The sequence below is a fragment of the Miscanthus floridulus genome, chromosome 4, assembly GCF_019320115.1.
Source record: "Miscanthus floridulus cultivar M001 chromosome 4, ASM1932011v1, whole genome shotgun sequence".
Lineage (NCBI taxonomy): Eukaryota > Viridiplantae > Streptophyta > Magnoliopsida > Poales > Poaceae > Miscanthus > Miscanthus floridulus.
Genome location: NC_089583.1, coordinates 40865136 through 40880043, shown reverse-complemented (window position 1 = coordinate 40880043; position 14908 = coordinate 40865136). Strand labels below are relative to the sequence as shown.

At 43.8% G+C, this 14908-nt stretch overlaps 1 protein-coding gene and 1 pseudogene across 1 annotated transcript; one reads left to right on the top strand and one right to left on the bottom strand.

Annotated features, from left to right (window-relative positions):
- The first annotated feature begins 2462 nt into the window (after positions 1-2462).
- On the top strand, positions 2463-5696 carry LOC136551391 (uncharacterized). Its single transcript, XM_066542944.1, has 3 exons — positions 2463-2927; positions 4309-4460; positions 5211-5696. The coding sequence occupies exons 1-3, from the start codon at positions 2730-2732 to the stop codon at positions 5347-5349; spliced, it is 489 nt and encodes a 162-aa protein (XP_066399041.1). The 5' UTR covers positions 2463-2729; the 3' UTR covers positions 5350-5696.
- Positions 5697-6584: 888 nt separating this feature from the next.
- LOC136551390 (CRS2-associated factor 1, chloroplastic-like) lies at positions 6585-13861 on the bottom strand (annotated as a pseudogene).
- Positions 13862-14908: the final 1047 nt, after the last annotated feature.

Genomic DNA, 14908 nt, shown 5'->3' with positions numbered 1-14908 from the left:
GACAAGAGTCAATAACTAGCTTATACCAGAGTCGCAGTGGAGGTCGATCGGATCGATGCAGCCGTACGAACAAAAGTATAAGCCATGACGGTACTTATAGACAAGCCGGAGGTCAGCCGGACCGATGCAGCCCTGCTCACTGAAGAACTCGTCGAGATCTACTCTACTCCTACTCCTAAGGGGTGGCTGGAGCCGAAAAAATAAGTAACTTGTATTTGATTGATTGGTTGTCCTTTACAATAGCCGGGGTCCAATATTTATACCCGGAGCCTAAACGAATCCTATTCGAGTACGACTCGTTACAATCTTTGGTATAAAAGAGAATATTCCTAATCTTAAGATAACTTGGACCCTAATCTTTCCCTTTTTGTAGAGTCCGATATGCATCTTCTGATGCCAACCGTAGCCCATTATCATTACTTGCTGACGTCATTCAAAGAGAGCCGATTCCAGTGTCTCCTCTGAATCAGCTGATATCAATTTTCATACAATCGATTCCTTGATCGACATAATCTTGGAAGCCTTCGAGTTCCTGTATTCTTCTCTCAAATTTTGGTGTAAACAACTAGCTTAGTGAGTATTGACCTAGCTTGTTGTGTACCTAGTGATCATAGTAACTAGAATTGTTGGGCTAGGTGGCTTGCAATCCTTATAGAGCTAGAGCAAAATTGTATTACATCATTTGTTGTACTAATCAATTACTCTAGTGTCTTGTAGAGTTTTTTAAATATGCTATTCACCCCCTCTATCCATATTAGGACCTTTCACGACACCCCGACACCTCTCATCATGCCTCTCTCGTGCCTTTTCTTTGCTCTCCCCAAGATTGTGACCTGAGCTCTGGCTAATGATCAAACTAATGAGGCAGCAGCGACAAACGGTGCTAGGAATTGCCTGTCTGCGCCCTTGTGTTGTGCATGAAGGGGGTGCGGATGCCAAATTATGGCCTTTTGATTGTTTACCCTGTTCTATATCCATCTCTGGCCTTATCTTACTTCATCTCGGGTGAGGATTGCTGTGAAGTTTTTGCTCTTGATGACTTGGATTTGCAGGTGGTTGATCTCTCAAGGGCGGTTAGGGCTCCTACGTTGAGAGTTTAAGCATAGACAAAAAAAAAAGATTGGGTGTAAACACTAGTGTACCTAGTTTGGGACATAGGGTGGGTTAAAGTAAAAGCTCACTCTAGCTTAACAAGAGCGTTTTTGTAAAGTTTTAATTGGGGTGGTATCCGGGTCATGATAGGGTGACCAACCCAGCTCACCCTATTGGTGGATCCACCACTTCATATACAATTCTCTCTGCTCTTTGTCCTTTGTCTTTGTCAAATTATCCATGATCCAACCACCTGCGCAGGTATCATATGAGCAATCACGCTTTACTTGACACATGTAGCTGGATGAAATCAGCACAACACAAACCGAAGGTGATCTCAATCCCAGCCTTCAAGGTACATGCCTGAACTGATGAGGCGATAATGTAGCTGGAGACGACATATAGTACAAGAGTGTGCAAGATGATGTCAAGCGCGACGTGCGCGCCGGTCAGCGGTTAGGTGTGTCGACCCTGCCACGTGGCCGCAACCTCCTCCTCCCGCCCCTGATCGCAACCCGCATGGCGACCGCCCCACGCCAAGCCCATCACAGGATATTCATTTTTGCCTTTATTTTCTATTTTTAATACATATACATATATATACACAATATATAGAAGTTTTTGACAAAAAGAAATTGGGTATTCAGATTCAACTGAATACCCTTGAATTGAGCTGGGCCAACCCTTGGGCCCATGGTGCCGCCTCGAGCAAGGCATCATGTTGCTGCCCTCCATGGCCGGCCAGGGCCCTGATCCTAGCGCCATGCCACCACCCTTCAAGGCCACCCGTGGCTCTGAGCCTGGCTCTGTGTCCTCGCCTTTGATGGCTAGGTGCAGCCAAAGGCTAGCCGCCGTTCCGTGCAACCGCCCTTCGTGGCCCACCCCGTCTACGATCAAGATTTTCCTACGCCGCACACGGCACACGAGTCAGGTAGGTGAAAGAGATAAGACAATCTAAATGGATAGACAGGGGTATCTTGGTCTTTCTCTCGTGCCACACATGTTCGTTTAACGGCAAAGACAAACAAAACTGTTAGAAATGTCGAATAAGCAATGAAAGATAAAACTGGTGTTAAATACAAAAGATTAGAATTTTCAGTGTTAAATAAAAACACGATTTTTCAGTGATAAATAGAGAATTTTTGTCTTTCCTAATTGAGTTCAGCTAAGAGCAAGTATAATAACAGGCTGTAAGCTAACTAAATGTTAAGGTGGAGGAGAGAGAGGATGAGAGAAAGGAGAAGCAAGAGAAGGCTGTAAGAAACTTTATAGTCAGCAAGCTGACTGTATTATTAGCTTGCTCTAATACACCCAATGTCACTCGTGGAATAATCTGGAAGGCTTGAGATATTTCCCCGCTGGATCAGGCAGATGAGACAGCAGTATCACGAGCGTCGAGCTTGAGCGAACCCAACGCGCATATCCGCAGTCCGCAACCAGAGCAAGCCCACCACCCAACCAAACCCAGACGGCAACCGTTGTCATCTCTCGTCACTCCACCGCCCCGTCGGCGCACGGCTCGCCGGCAGTCACTCACACACCCAGCACGACACCATCGTCCCCTGGCCTTCCTCCCGTGCACCTACCGCACGCGCCACCGCGGAAAGTAACCTCGGCACGACCAGGCCTGCGCAGGGATGGGGCGGAGAGGGGAGCCCTACTACGTCGAGGCGGCGCCGCCGGTGGACGTGAACAAGAACACAGAGTGGTTCATGTACCCGGGCGTCTGGACCACCTACATCCTCCTGCTCTTCTTCGTCTGGCTCCTCGTCCTCTCCGTCTCCGGATGCTCCCCGGGGGCTGCCTGGACCGTCGTCAACCTCGCGCACTTCGCCGTGAGTCCCCACTCTCTATCCCGTCCCCGGTCCCTCGCCCTTTCTACTGGGGTTTGCTTACGAGCGGTTGCTCGCGCGATCGACTTTTGATTTTGCGCATGTTTCGTCCCTTCTATCTCAAACTGGATTGCTTCCGTCCACTGTATCCCCAGATTTAGTTGTACTGCTAGTTGGATTTACTAATTAGCTCCTCGGTGTGATTATTTCTGCTTCCCAACTGTTTGCGGCCATTCACGCTCCAGCAGGACTGTTTGATTCTTGCTCTGCGTGTACGTGTTTAGGCAAAAAGATTATGTTCTTTGCCATGATGCGAAGGCGGAATCTGTGTAGGATTAGAGTGACAGTTCATCTTCAATTAAAATATTTCCTCAGCCTATGCCCATGGATTTCTACCAATATAGGAAAGCCATAGAAGAAATATTTTACGAGATGAAATATTAGTAGTATAAACTGTCTTTGTCAGGCTGGGTGTGCTATTCTGTTAGCTTATCATAAATTTTGTTCCCCGTTTGTTTGTGGAACGGTTTCCCTTGCATAAAAGTCAAAACAAGCACGCCATTGCTGGCCAGGACCATTTCTTTGTTTACTCAGAGCAGGTTGTTATCAGATATTTACTATTGAAAGGTCCATTTATGTGTACTATGAAGAACAACAGTTGATCGAATTTGGTTAGGTTTCTATAACAAGAATTGTTCATATTAGTGTTCTAGGACAGGCTTCACATTGTAATCTGCAGACTTATGTATTGTTGCATAATCAACATTTGGACTTGCACATGTCATGGTGGCCTGAAATACGAGCCTTGTAACTTAGAGCCTCTTTGGCAGGGCTCCAGCTCCGGCTCCTGCAGGAGCTGTGCCAAACGCCTGTTTTGGGAAGGGCTCCGCATGGGGAGCCGGTCAAGAGCCGGAGCCATTTTTTGCCTGCGCAGGAGAAGCCTAAAAAATGAGCTTCGCGCGGCTCCTTGCTGTGGGTTCACGTCGTCTAGTGCGAAGGAGCCGTTTTGCCAAACGTTTTCCAGAACGGCTTCAGCTCCTCCAAAGGAGCTGCTCCTTCAGAGGAGCCAGAGCCGGAGCCATTTTCAAAGGAGCCAGAGCCCTGCCAAACAGGCCCTATGTTTGGCAATTCTCATCTTCATCTTGGGATAAAGATATTATGTGTCTTTCTGGGACAGGGATGTGTTTGAAACAAATTTATCTCTTCAACTCTGAAGATGCATTTCATGCCATCTGCAATATCACATTATTTTTAACACAAGTGATGGCATAGATTCGTCCAATCTCTCTCTATCCCTCCCTCCCTCCCTCCCTCACTCACTCACTCATTCATGTCCCTTGCCTGTTCAATTTCAGTTGACACACTTGAAATGTTCTATTTTCAGATCACTTACCACTTCTTCCATTGGAAGAAAGGAACCCCTTTTGCTGCTGATGACCAAGGCATCTACAGCAGATTGACATGGTGGGAGCAAATTGACAATGGTCAGCAGCTTACTCGGAACAGAAAGTTTTTGACTGTGGTACCTGTGGTGCTGTAAGTTGCATCTCATCCTTGTGGTTCGCACTTCAACAAATTACTCTTTAGATTCTGGAAAGGAAACTTATACTAATCAGTACGGGCAGTGGTTGCTTGTGCAACCATGTTCCACTTCGTTCCTAATCAACTTGGGTTGTCATAAGTCTCTGCCTATTATAAAAAGCACAAAACATGATAGAGCATAGTTATACACTTGTACTGATGCCATGCTTTTTGGATAGACAAAATTATGTTAATGATGCACCATGCTTTTTGGATAGACAAAATTATGTTAATGGTGCATTATAAAAGGAGTTTATAGACAAGAACAACAATAAAAATGTTTGTATTATCTAGCCAACCCTAAATATTAGGAAATTTCTCTTCCAGCTATTATCCAACTACACTTTTTTTTTTTTTTGCGAATAACTACACTTTGTTGCTGCTGTGCCTTTAGGGACTAATTTGTTGCTTGTGATCGAAAATTTAAAACGAGAAGAACTAGGGTTTTCATGAGCAGTGCAAAATTCGGCTGATAATTAATCAGTTAGTATCTCCGAGTGCCGCAAAGGCAGTTGAATCTCGACATTTTATTACACTTCCTTTCATAAGCGCAGCATCTTAGCATTTTTGACAAAGTTAAAACTATGAGGCTTGAAGCTAGTCATGTTAAAATTTTGTATGCAATCAACAACAATGTCATTGTATTTTTAAAACCAAGTTGATATTGTCATAGAGTGGCATATATTCTAAGGTGTGTTCTTCCAGGTATCTGATTGCATCGCACTTGACCGACTACAAGCAGCCGATGTTTTTCCTCAATACGATAGCAGTTTTTGTGCTGGTTGTGGCAAAATTGCCGAACATGCACAAGGTCCGCATATTTGGAATCAATGCAGACATCTGAGGACCACTGCAAGAAGTGCATGGGCGATGCCATGATGTTATGAGGAGCTACACAGAACAAGCAGTGTGTTTATCAAACTCGGCACAACTGTCTGTAATATATGTACAGGTTTAGAAAGAACTGTAAATGTTTCTCTAGCATACAAGGTTTGCCTGCAGACTGCTCTGTGTTGTTGCCGATGCTGCTTTCGTTTTAGTTTCACTGGAAGTGGAAACGGTAACTTGGTAAACAACAACCAGCATGTGGATAAGTGTGTAGCAGTTGGTAAGATGGAAAACTGTGTAGCAGATGCTGTTTGGTATTTGGTAAGATGGAACCCAGAAATCAGTAAATTTCATCTTTGCTTATTCAGCATGTTCGCTTCTTGGTTTCAGTCAGGGTTTATTAGTCATGGTATAGTATTTTTCTCTCACAACAAACTAGCACCAGCTGGGCTTATCAGTCCAGAAACCAACCAGCGAACAGTCTGATTATCTGCTCCCTCAATTCCAAATTATTTAGGCCACTTTACCGTTCCAAATTATTTAGGTCACTTTACCTTTGTGTAAGTCAAACTTCTCCAACTTAACTAAGTTTAGACCGGTCTTAATGGGGTTTTTATGTCACTGTTTCAAGACTCTGTGTTGGAAACAATGTAGGTAAGCTTTATCTCTACAAACTCATTTTATCCGATGAAACTTTTATTATATCTCATCTCAAGCTCATTTCATCCTATGAAATTTTATTATCTCTCTTCATCAATGTCACATTAGCTTATTTAATATCTATGAAATACTCATAAAGAAATCCTCATTGGGACAATATTAAATTAGCTTCACTCAATTATATGGGGACCAGGGTCATATTGGGACACAGCTGGAGATGCTTATCTCCAAGAATCCAAGGGCCTGTTTGGATGCCAAAATTTTTGGCAAAACGCTACTGTAGTGTTTTCGTTGTTATTTGGCAATTAGTGTCCAATCATAGTATAATTAGACTTAAAAAATTTGTCTCGTGGATTTCGTCTAAACTGTGTAATTAGTTTTATTTTTTATTTATATTTAATGTTTCATGCATGCGTCCAAAGATTCGATGTGACGAAGAATCTTAAAAAATTTGGTATTTTGGGGTACAACTAAACAGGGCCCAACAACGTGTGGGACTCTCTGTCCCAAAGACTACGCCTCCAATTTTAAATAAGCAAGATAGCAAAATATGGCCACCGTGATCATATTCCTGCCCTTGTAAAAGCCATATTATCTAATATAAAATCCTGTATCCAACTCAATGTGAACGTGAACCCCTGTTCCTTACAAAATTCTTGCACATCTGAATTTCAAACATGCCACAACTACTCACAAGTGAAAGTCGCTTTGTTTGACATCTTCACAAGTTCCTACAAGAGACCATTGAGAAGTACAACGTCAACATGCCCAACAATCACCAAATCTGTTTCTAAGAAATCCCACATCTGTTTATCACAAGTCAACTGAGTTGTATTGTTGTAAAGTTGAAAGGTGGCAATGAGTCAAAACTTCAACATCTTTGTCTTGTCTCAGTCATTGTAGCTCTGTTTGTTTATCTCAACCAGAGTAACTTTTTCAATGCCTCTTTGCAACAGCTCAAGGCTTGCCATTTCGTTCAAGACATCTTTAGGAGCATTATGTGATAGTTATTCTATAATCAGTGGCCAATCATGGTAACAACTGCCAAATCAGACTGAATACATATTCTGAAGGTGGTTTGTACATCGCACAGGATTATAGTGCAGCATTTCAAGGTTAAAAAGGTCTCACCACGACGCAGCAGACCTGAGACCTGTTTTAACCAAATTCAGAGTACATGCAAATTTTGCACATGAATCGAAGGATGTTGATGTACCGGTCTTTATGGCTGATAAAAGAACAATCACCTCTAAGCTAGTAACTTTGCTAGTTCATCTACTCTTAAGGTACCTTGAGGAACAACATCAGATAGGAACTCTTGTGCATGGTCATTTGTCTGCATTGCAGATCCTCCATTAGCAATACATTTCTTTTCAACATGACTGCTGGACAGTTTATTTTCTACAAGATGTTTTTTAATTCTTGCATGATTGTCTGGCCCATTTCTCCTGGCGCTGGACTTCCTTTGAGTACACTCAAAAAACAGGCTTCGCGGAACTGACTTTGTAAAAGCAACAGACTTTTCATAGACCAGATCTGAATCAACAAACTCATCTTCACTCAGAACAAGTGCCCTGCCACTGTCAACGGCCTGTTCCAAAAGACATAACAATCCCTCTATATAGGATGGAACTTTAGAACCACTATTTAGAACTGTACCTTTTATACCATCGTTTCTTTTCCTCTTTGTCTCCAAATTATAATCATCCGGAGAATGTTCTGACTTCTCTGCCAGGCCTCTATTTTCACTATTGTTTGTCGGGATACTTTGGCACTTTAGGGATGGATCCATAATATCACATACTGTCTTCAATGGTGAATATTCCAATGGAGTATCTGCTGAGGGTTCAGTTCTAGATATACCTGTAAAATGGAACAATGCAGGAACTTCCTTTGCAGAATTCAGTACCGTATCACTGGCAATGGAATCTTTAAATTTTTCTTGACCTTCACCCAAGTTGCAGTTCTTGTGAGATGTTGCAACACTGACCAACTCAATCTGGGTAAGAACATTTCCTGAATGTGTAACCTTTTCATTAGATTCTTTGCCACTAAAACTTTCTTGCACCTTTGTCACTTCAAAACTATTTTCTTCTAATGGAGGAAGAGATGATTTCCAATCACTTCCTCTCCACATCAGTATATGCTCAAACTCAAAAGACAGTAAGATACAGGGAACAAGATCCTGTGAAGGTAGAGTTCATCAACTTCTGAACAAAATAATCCATGACTAAATAACATTCTTCAAGATTTATCGAACCTTTAGTTTAGCCCCAATTTTTCTGCAATCACTTTTGTTAAGACCTGAGCAATCAACACGGACAAGATCACATGCTTCAAATGCTTCTCTGACTTGCTTCACAAGGTTGGCATAAACACCATTTTTCCCTATATAAAATTGGACAAGTTAATGAGTGTACAAAGAGTTGGTAAAAGTACAATTACTGAACGATACATTGCATACAAATGTGCTATGTTGCTGTTGGATACTTCGATATAAATATAATATGCACAGCAGCATGAAAGAATTTGAAGGGCAGGCCTGGTGCAGTGGTGAGAGCTGTTTCACTGAGTCACCAGGTCACGGGTTCGAAGCAGCCTCTCCGCAGATTTTGCGGGGGGAAGGCTTGACTCGGTTTTTCCCTTCCCTAGACCCCACTCATGTGGGAGCCTCCAGCACTGGGTCTCCCCCTTTATGAAAGAATTTCAGACAACCAGGAGGAACCAAGAGTACAGGACAGCTATCAAATGTTCCCTGCTCTCTCTCAACAGGACAGGGAGCCATTTGGGGGCACCTAGTTGGCAAATAGGCCAGTGCCAGGCACCCAGGTCCCGTAAAATCTTGCCAGATCTCCATGTGTGCACAATTCAAGGGCCCATGAAAAAACCAACGAAGGGAGGATGCTCTCGGCAGCCCTCCCCTCCCTAATTGGTCGCCGGTTGCCTCTCTCCACTACCACCAGGACTGCAGTAGCTCTCCATCATAGGTTGTCAGCCTCATTACCTGAGCAAGTGAGGCAATGCAGAGACGGTGGCCACCTCAAGGAATGGAGTTGTGATTTGTGAAGAGGCCATCTCTTTCCAGTTTTGGCTGCTGCTTTCTCACTCCTAGTCATCTATTATTGAGTTGCATGCACAACCAGTTCAACCCAAAAACTTAAGTTGATAAGAAAAGGTGGGCAATTCACTTATACTTCAACACTCCCCCTCACGTGCAAGCTCCCTTAGGCTTCAAATATGGAAATAGGAGTCAGCTGCGATTATTTTTATTTAATTTCAGCCCACCAGGATTTGAACTCAAGACATCTCACTCAGATACCATATTGAATTGTATGCACCAACCAACTCAACCCAAAAACTTAAGCTGATAGGAAAAGATGGGCAATTCACTTAAATTTCAACAGCTATCCTCGCCAATCCCTGCCACAACATGCCTCTCGGCCATCACAAAACCAATGCCAAATCTCTCCACCACCACTGGACTCTTAGAGTTGAATCACAAGCTCGGTGCATGCTGATCTGATTGGCCAGTGCTTCTTTTGGTTGAGTAGTGAGCACTTTGCTGCAAACTGCAAGAATGCATCTAGCTACTTCTGTTATAAGCGTAAGGTCACATAGCTCGCAATTACATGCAGCCTCAGTCTTACATGAGTTAAGTTGAATGGCCAATCTTGTCAGCAGGTGCTCCTCCCAGAGCACCCCGATCAGTCAGGCTGTAGACCTGTAGTAGGTGTCATCGCTTGATTCCTCTCCATCTACAGTTCTGTCAGATGCTGCGCCTTCATCTCCATCTATCCATGAGGCATCTGCTTGATTGCGAGAACTGGAGCCATCCACGCTCTAGGGAGATGGAGTGCAGGGATACTCTCTCGCAGGCTTCAGTCGCCATCACCGATTGCTCCTGTCCTTCGGTATTGTTGGCACAGGTGCAACGAATTGTTGTTCAGTTTGAAGAAATTCCATCACTTGTGACCTCCTTGGTGCGAAGGATTTGTGGTCTCACCTTGAAGCCATCAATGATAGATAGTCAGGGAATGAATAGTCAGGGAATGAATTTCCTAGTCAAGGTCGCCATGGTGGATGGATGGGATCTGAAGATCCTTGAAGCATCTATCTGTCCACCTCGGTTGGTAGTCAAGGATCCTGGTTGCCAGGCCACTTCCAATGGGATCTATCTCATATTGTGGTCAGTTGGAGTCATTGGTTTCCATCTAGGCATTGTGTTGGTCGAAGAGACGAAGAGTCATGCAAGGTGGTGTTTGGTCTTTGTTTTGGTCAGGTAACATGTTGTCTGACCATTGCTTTGGTTGTGTAAGGTGTTGTCAAAGCCTCAAAGGCATGCTTTGGTCATGTAAGGTCATTGTTTTGGTCGTGTAAGGTCATTGTACTTGACTATTTTGGTCTTTCTTTCTCTCAACACAAGATCTCCTGTGTGTTTAGAAAAAAAAAAACTTTACATATCTGTATAGTCCATTTTTTAATCAGCACACATAGTGTATGATCATATAGTACTTTTAGGCTTTTAAGAAATGGTGCATCTGAACAAAAACATGTTTTAAATTTAGCCAAAATACTTGTCAATGAGTTAAGCATTAGTATAAGCCAAAATTTAGTCAGTGATTTCCCTTAAACAAGGGAGCACATGAAATATGCTGTATATCCAAAACTCAGAACAGTTCAAAGGAACTGACACTCCGAAAAAAGGAAACTAGCCTTACCAAGTTTGCAAATTGGTGGTAACTGGCGTCCTCTCGTGCACATTTCTGTGGCCTCATCTGGAGTTAAGCCACCTGGGACCTTCGTGACAAGGCGCGGGTACACAGGTGCAACGGGTTTCCAGAGCATAAGCGGAAAACATGGGCGGGTCCTGTAATTGTAGTTTCTACCACGAAAGAGAAATATGACACCCCCTTGGCGGTGTATTACTTTTCCCCCAACTTTTTCCTGTTGAAGTATATGACAAAGTTGTCAAAAGAGAGAAAACGTGCAACCACAGAAATAAGTCCAGTAGTTACTATATCTATAAGTAGCAGTGTTTTAAAGGCGACTAGGCATCCAGGCAAGTGCTGGATCGCCTGGACGCCTAGGCGACGCCTTTAAAACACTGATATGTAGGATGACTTCAAAAAGTATGAATGATGTATTTGTTTCAAGGAGCAAACACAAGCCTCTCAAAATCTCAAGAATGAGAGAATATTAGGTAGGTGTATGAGTTTTGCATGCCTCTCCGGGAATTTACTTGTATCTTATTTACTTTGTTTTCACACCTTGATTGGATTACATTTTATTTGTGTACTGATATCGTTATTGATGCAGCTCAACTAATAATAATCTAAGACGATTAAAAAAATACAATCTAAGAAGTAGATTATGTTCAATTGTGTGATCAATTTTGGTGGCCAAAGATGCGAATGGCATCATGAAAAAGGATTCGGATGGCACCACATAATTTCTGTATTGGCTGTATCCGTCAACTCCAAATCCTTTATCTTCCAGAGAAAAGGTATGGCATGTGTTAAGCTTCTTGTAAAGAGCAATGCCAGTATGCTAGTATAGTTAACTTTGGAGAGTTGGATGTTACTGGTAACCTTGTTAATCATGGAAAACTACTTGTTCTACTTTCATAACTCCAAAGTAATCATGTTTATCGGGTAAGTCAGATGTTTGGCAGTAAGTGCAATATCATTTAGTTGTTGACCCTTCAGCTTTAAGTGCACCATATATTTCAGTATCATCAATTTCTTGGGCTCATATGTGCTTGATTGTCATGCAAAATTCTGATCTGGATACCAGCCTCACTGCCACTTATGCAATATTTGCGCTAATCCCCTCACACACCACTTATGCAATATTTGTGTTAATCCCCTCAAACACAGCTCCTAGGAAGTTACTACTACTCCTTGAGTCCCCGCCGGTGACTCGCCAGTAATATAAGCAAGTAAAACAAAACTTAAGGCTGATTTAGGTACTAAAACATCAAAGAACTTTGGAAATTCAGAGAAAAGGGGTGGGGGCTATTGGTCTTGACTAACCTACGCCCCTGTCCCTACTAAAAAAAGGGCGTACCCAGTGCAGAGAACTCCCACTTTGTGCGGGGTCTGGGGAACGGTGTCAGTGGCAAGCCTTACCCTCGCCTATGCAATGCGAGGAGACCGCGACTCGAACCCGGGACCTTCCAGTCACAGGCGGTAAGACTCTACCGCTTGCACCAGGCCCACCCTCCCCCCTGTCCCTACTAAATCATGAAATTTTGTTGATGCGTGGTCACAAATGCACTACTCTGCTGAATCTCCATAGACCTCCACTTTTTACTGTGTGCTTAAATGTGGATCGTTAGCACCTGTCCAAGAGCCCTATCACATCCCTGCTCTTCAGCATTGACCTAGCAGCTTGCAACCAAAAGGCCTAGCATGTAGCAACTAGCTAACTAGGATCACAACTGTACCAACACCATAAACAGCGAGCTAAGCTTCCTATGTAACCATCTGATCGGATTTACATTTGATTTGTGCATTAATAAGCATTATTCCTGCAGCTGGACTAACACAAACAACTGAACCAAAAGGAAGGAGAAAGGAGCTAACTACCTCTAGTTGCTGGCAGATATTATCCATATCCACCGTGCAGACACCTTTGCACTTTATCTTGCAAACTCTTTTCCTCTTCCAAAGTGAATGAATGTTCTCCAACATATTATGTGTCAAACCATCCCTACCTGCAGAAGTCAAAAGGAGACTATAAATTACAGCAGGCAGAACTCAAGTGTGACAAATTAATGATTCAATAGCCCGCAGCAATCCAACATGTACCAACAATCCACATTTTAATCCGGGGACACAGTTGAATCCACAGCAAGAGAGGGAACCCACCCATATTGAGTTGCCGTTTGGACTTGAGGTTCCCTTTCACGAGTTCGGATACCTCCTCCTTGGTGAGGGGCTCCCCGAGTATGTCCTCCCTCGACACCGATTGGTACCTCGGCTCCATCCCAGCAAGGAACGGCCCCGGAGACTGCACGGCAGCACGGGCTTGACCCCTTTCTTGCCCGGTGGTGGCAGCACGAACGAGTCAAACTCCGGAAGCTCCTTGCGGCTCTTTGGCAGTGGCTTCCTTCCCGTCCACGGGCGTGGCGTGGCCTCGGGCCCGAACGGCAGGAACGGGGCCTCACGGAGCGCTACGGGCCGTGCGCGTGGGGCCTCAGTGTAGCTATACTGAAACTCGAATGGCGCGCCATCGAGGCGGTAAGAGAGGCCACGATCGGTGACGCGGACTCCGGCGGCGGGCTCATCGGTGTCCGCGATGGGAATCTTCTTGGCACGCCCCCGCGCGGCTGCAGAGAAGGCCGGATGCGAAGTGACGGCGTGTCGGCGGCGCTTGGGGCCGGTGGGAGGTTGCTTGTTGTGGGAGAGGCAGAGGCGGAGGGAGGCGGGAAGCCGTGGATGGGATCGCTGAGCTGGGGCCATGAGCGAGCGAGAAGGCAACGGAGCAGTCGCCATGGATGTTTGCAGGGCAAGGGGACGGCAGGCACAGGTTGTCTGCTTCCGTTTCGACGCAGGATAAGGCAGCTCGACGGGATGGACTATGGGAAAATTGCCACTACCATTCCGTTAGTTTTTACCGATTGAGCCGTTACATGAGACCAAAATGCCCCAAATCAGCAGAGTGACGCCTGTGGAGTAGCTCGCGGCAGTCGACGGAGACGGCGCAGCCTGCGGGTGGGGAGCAGACCGCCGCAGCCGGAGAACGTGGCGCGGCCTGCACGCGGGGAGCGGCCCGCGGAGGAATCCGCGGCGGCCGGCGGAGACGACGTTGGGAGCCCGCGAAGGGTCCGGCCGAGGCGGCGTAAATCGGCTGGAAGCGTGGCTATCCCTCCCGTGTGTGCGTCCCTCTCCGGTGTGATAAGGAAAGGGCAGGTCATTTAACTTTTCGAGTTTAGGCCGAACGCCCTTGTACACGGAGTGCTAATTTTTTGTTCACGGGGCTAATTTTGATGCTACAGAATCAATTTTCTTATAGACTATTTATTGTTGCTCCATTTACAAATTAAAAATTATTATACTTCCTCTTCAAATTTATAGGACGTTTTAATTTTTTTAATGCATAGTTTTTACTTGGTATTCGAAATAGTTTTGGCTTTAATGCATAGTTTTGACTAGGTACTTTAATAAATGTTGTAGGACAAAGAGTGGTATAAAATATTTTACTTTTTCAAATATATAAACATAATATTTAAATATATAGTAAGCTATTTATAATTTAAAATAGAGAGAGTATATTTGTTAAGTTCAAATGAAAATACGAGAATTATTTATTAGATATACGAATACAAAATGATTAATTCAAAGTTACATTCAAGTATTATCTACGTATTTGATTTTAAAGGCAAAAAATATCTATTTGTTTTATCGTTATCGATTATTTTATTAGAACAAAATCGTTATTTATATATAGGGATTTGAAATATGAGTATATAACACATGTATGTACCTCAGTTGATTGAATAACCTATTAAAAAATTATAAGGCATAGCACTAAAGAAACTTGTTAGATTGAGCTTAATAAGCATTAAGTGTAGTCTAATAAGAGCACACCTACACAGATTTAAGAGCAAAGCTAGCAATTAGTAAGCCAAAACAAGCAAACTTCTACCCATTCCTAATGAGAAAGTAAATAAAAACTACACGCTAGAACAAGCAATCTACTCGAGTTAAGCAATACACAAGGCGAGCCAACAAGCTAGAGAGCTACACACAACTCCATAAGCTAGGATTGCACAAAGTAAAAGGCGCAAGTGTGCTGATGCAAACTAAGGGAGACAAGTTGACATAGTGATATTTGTTCCGATGTTCGATTGCTTGTTGATAACCTACTCCTTGTGAAGATGAGTCCAATGATCGATGCTCCTTCACAAGTTA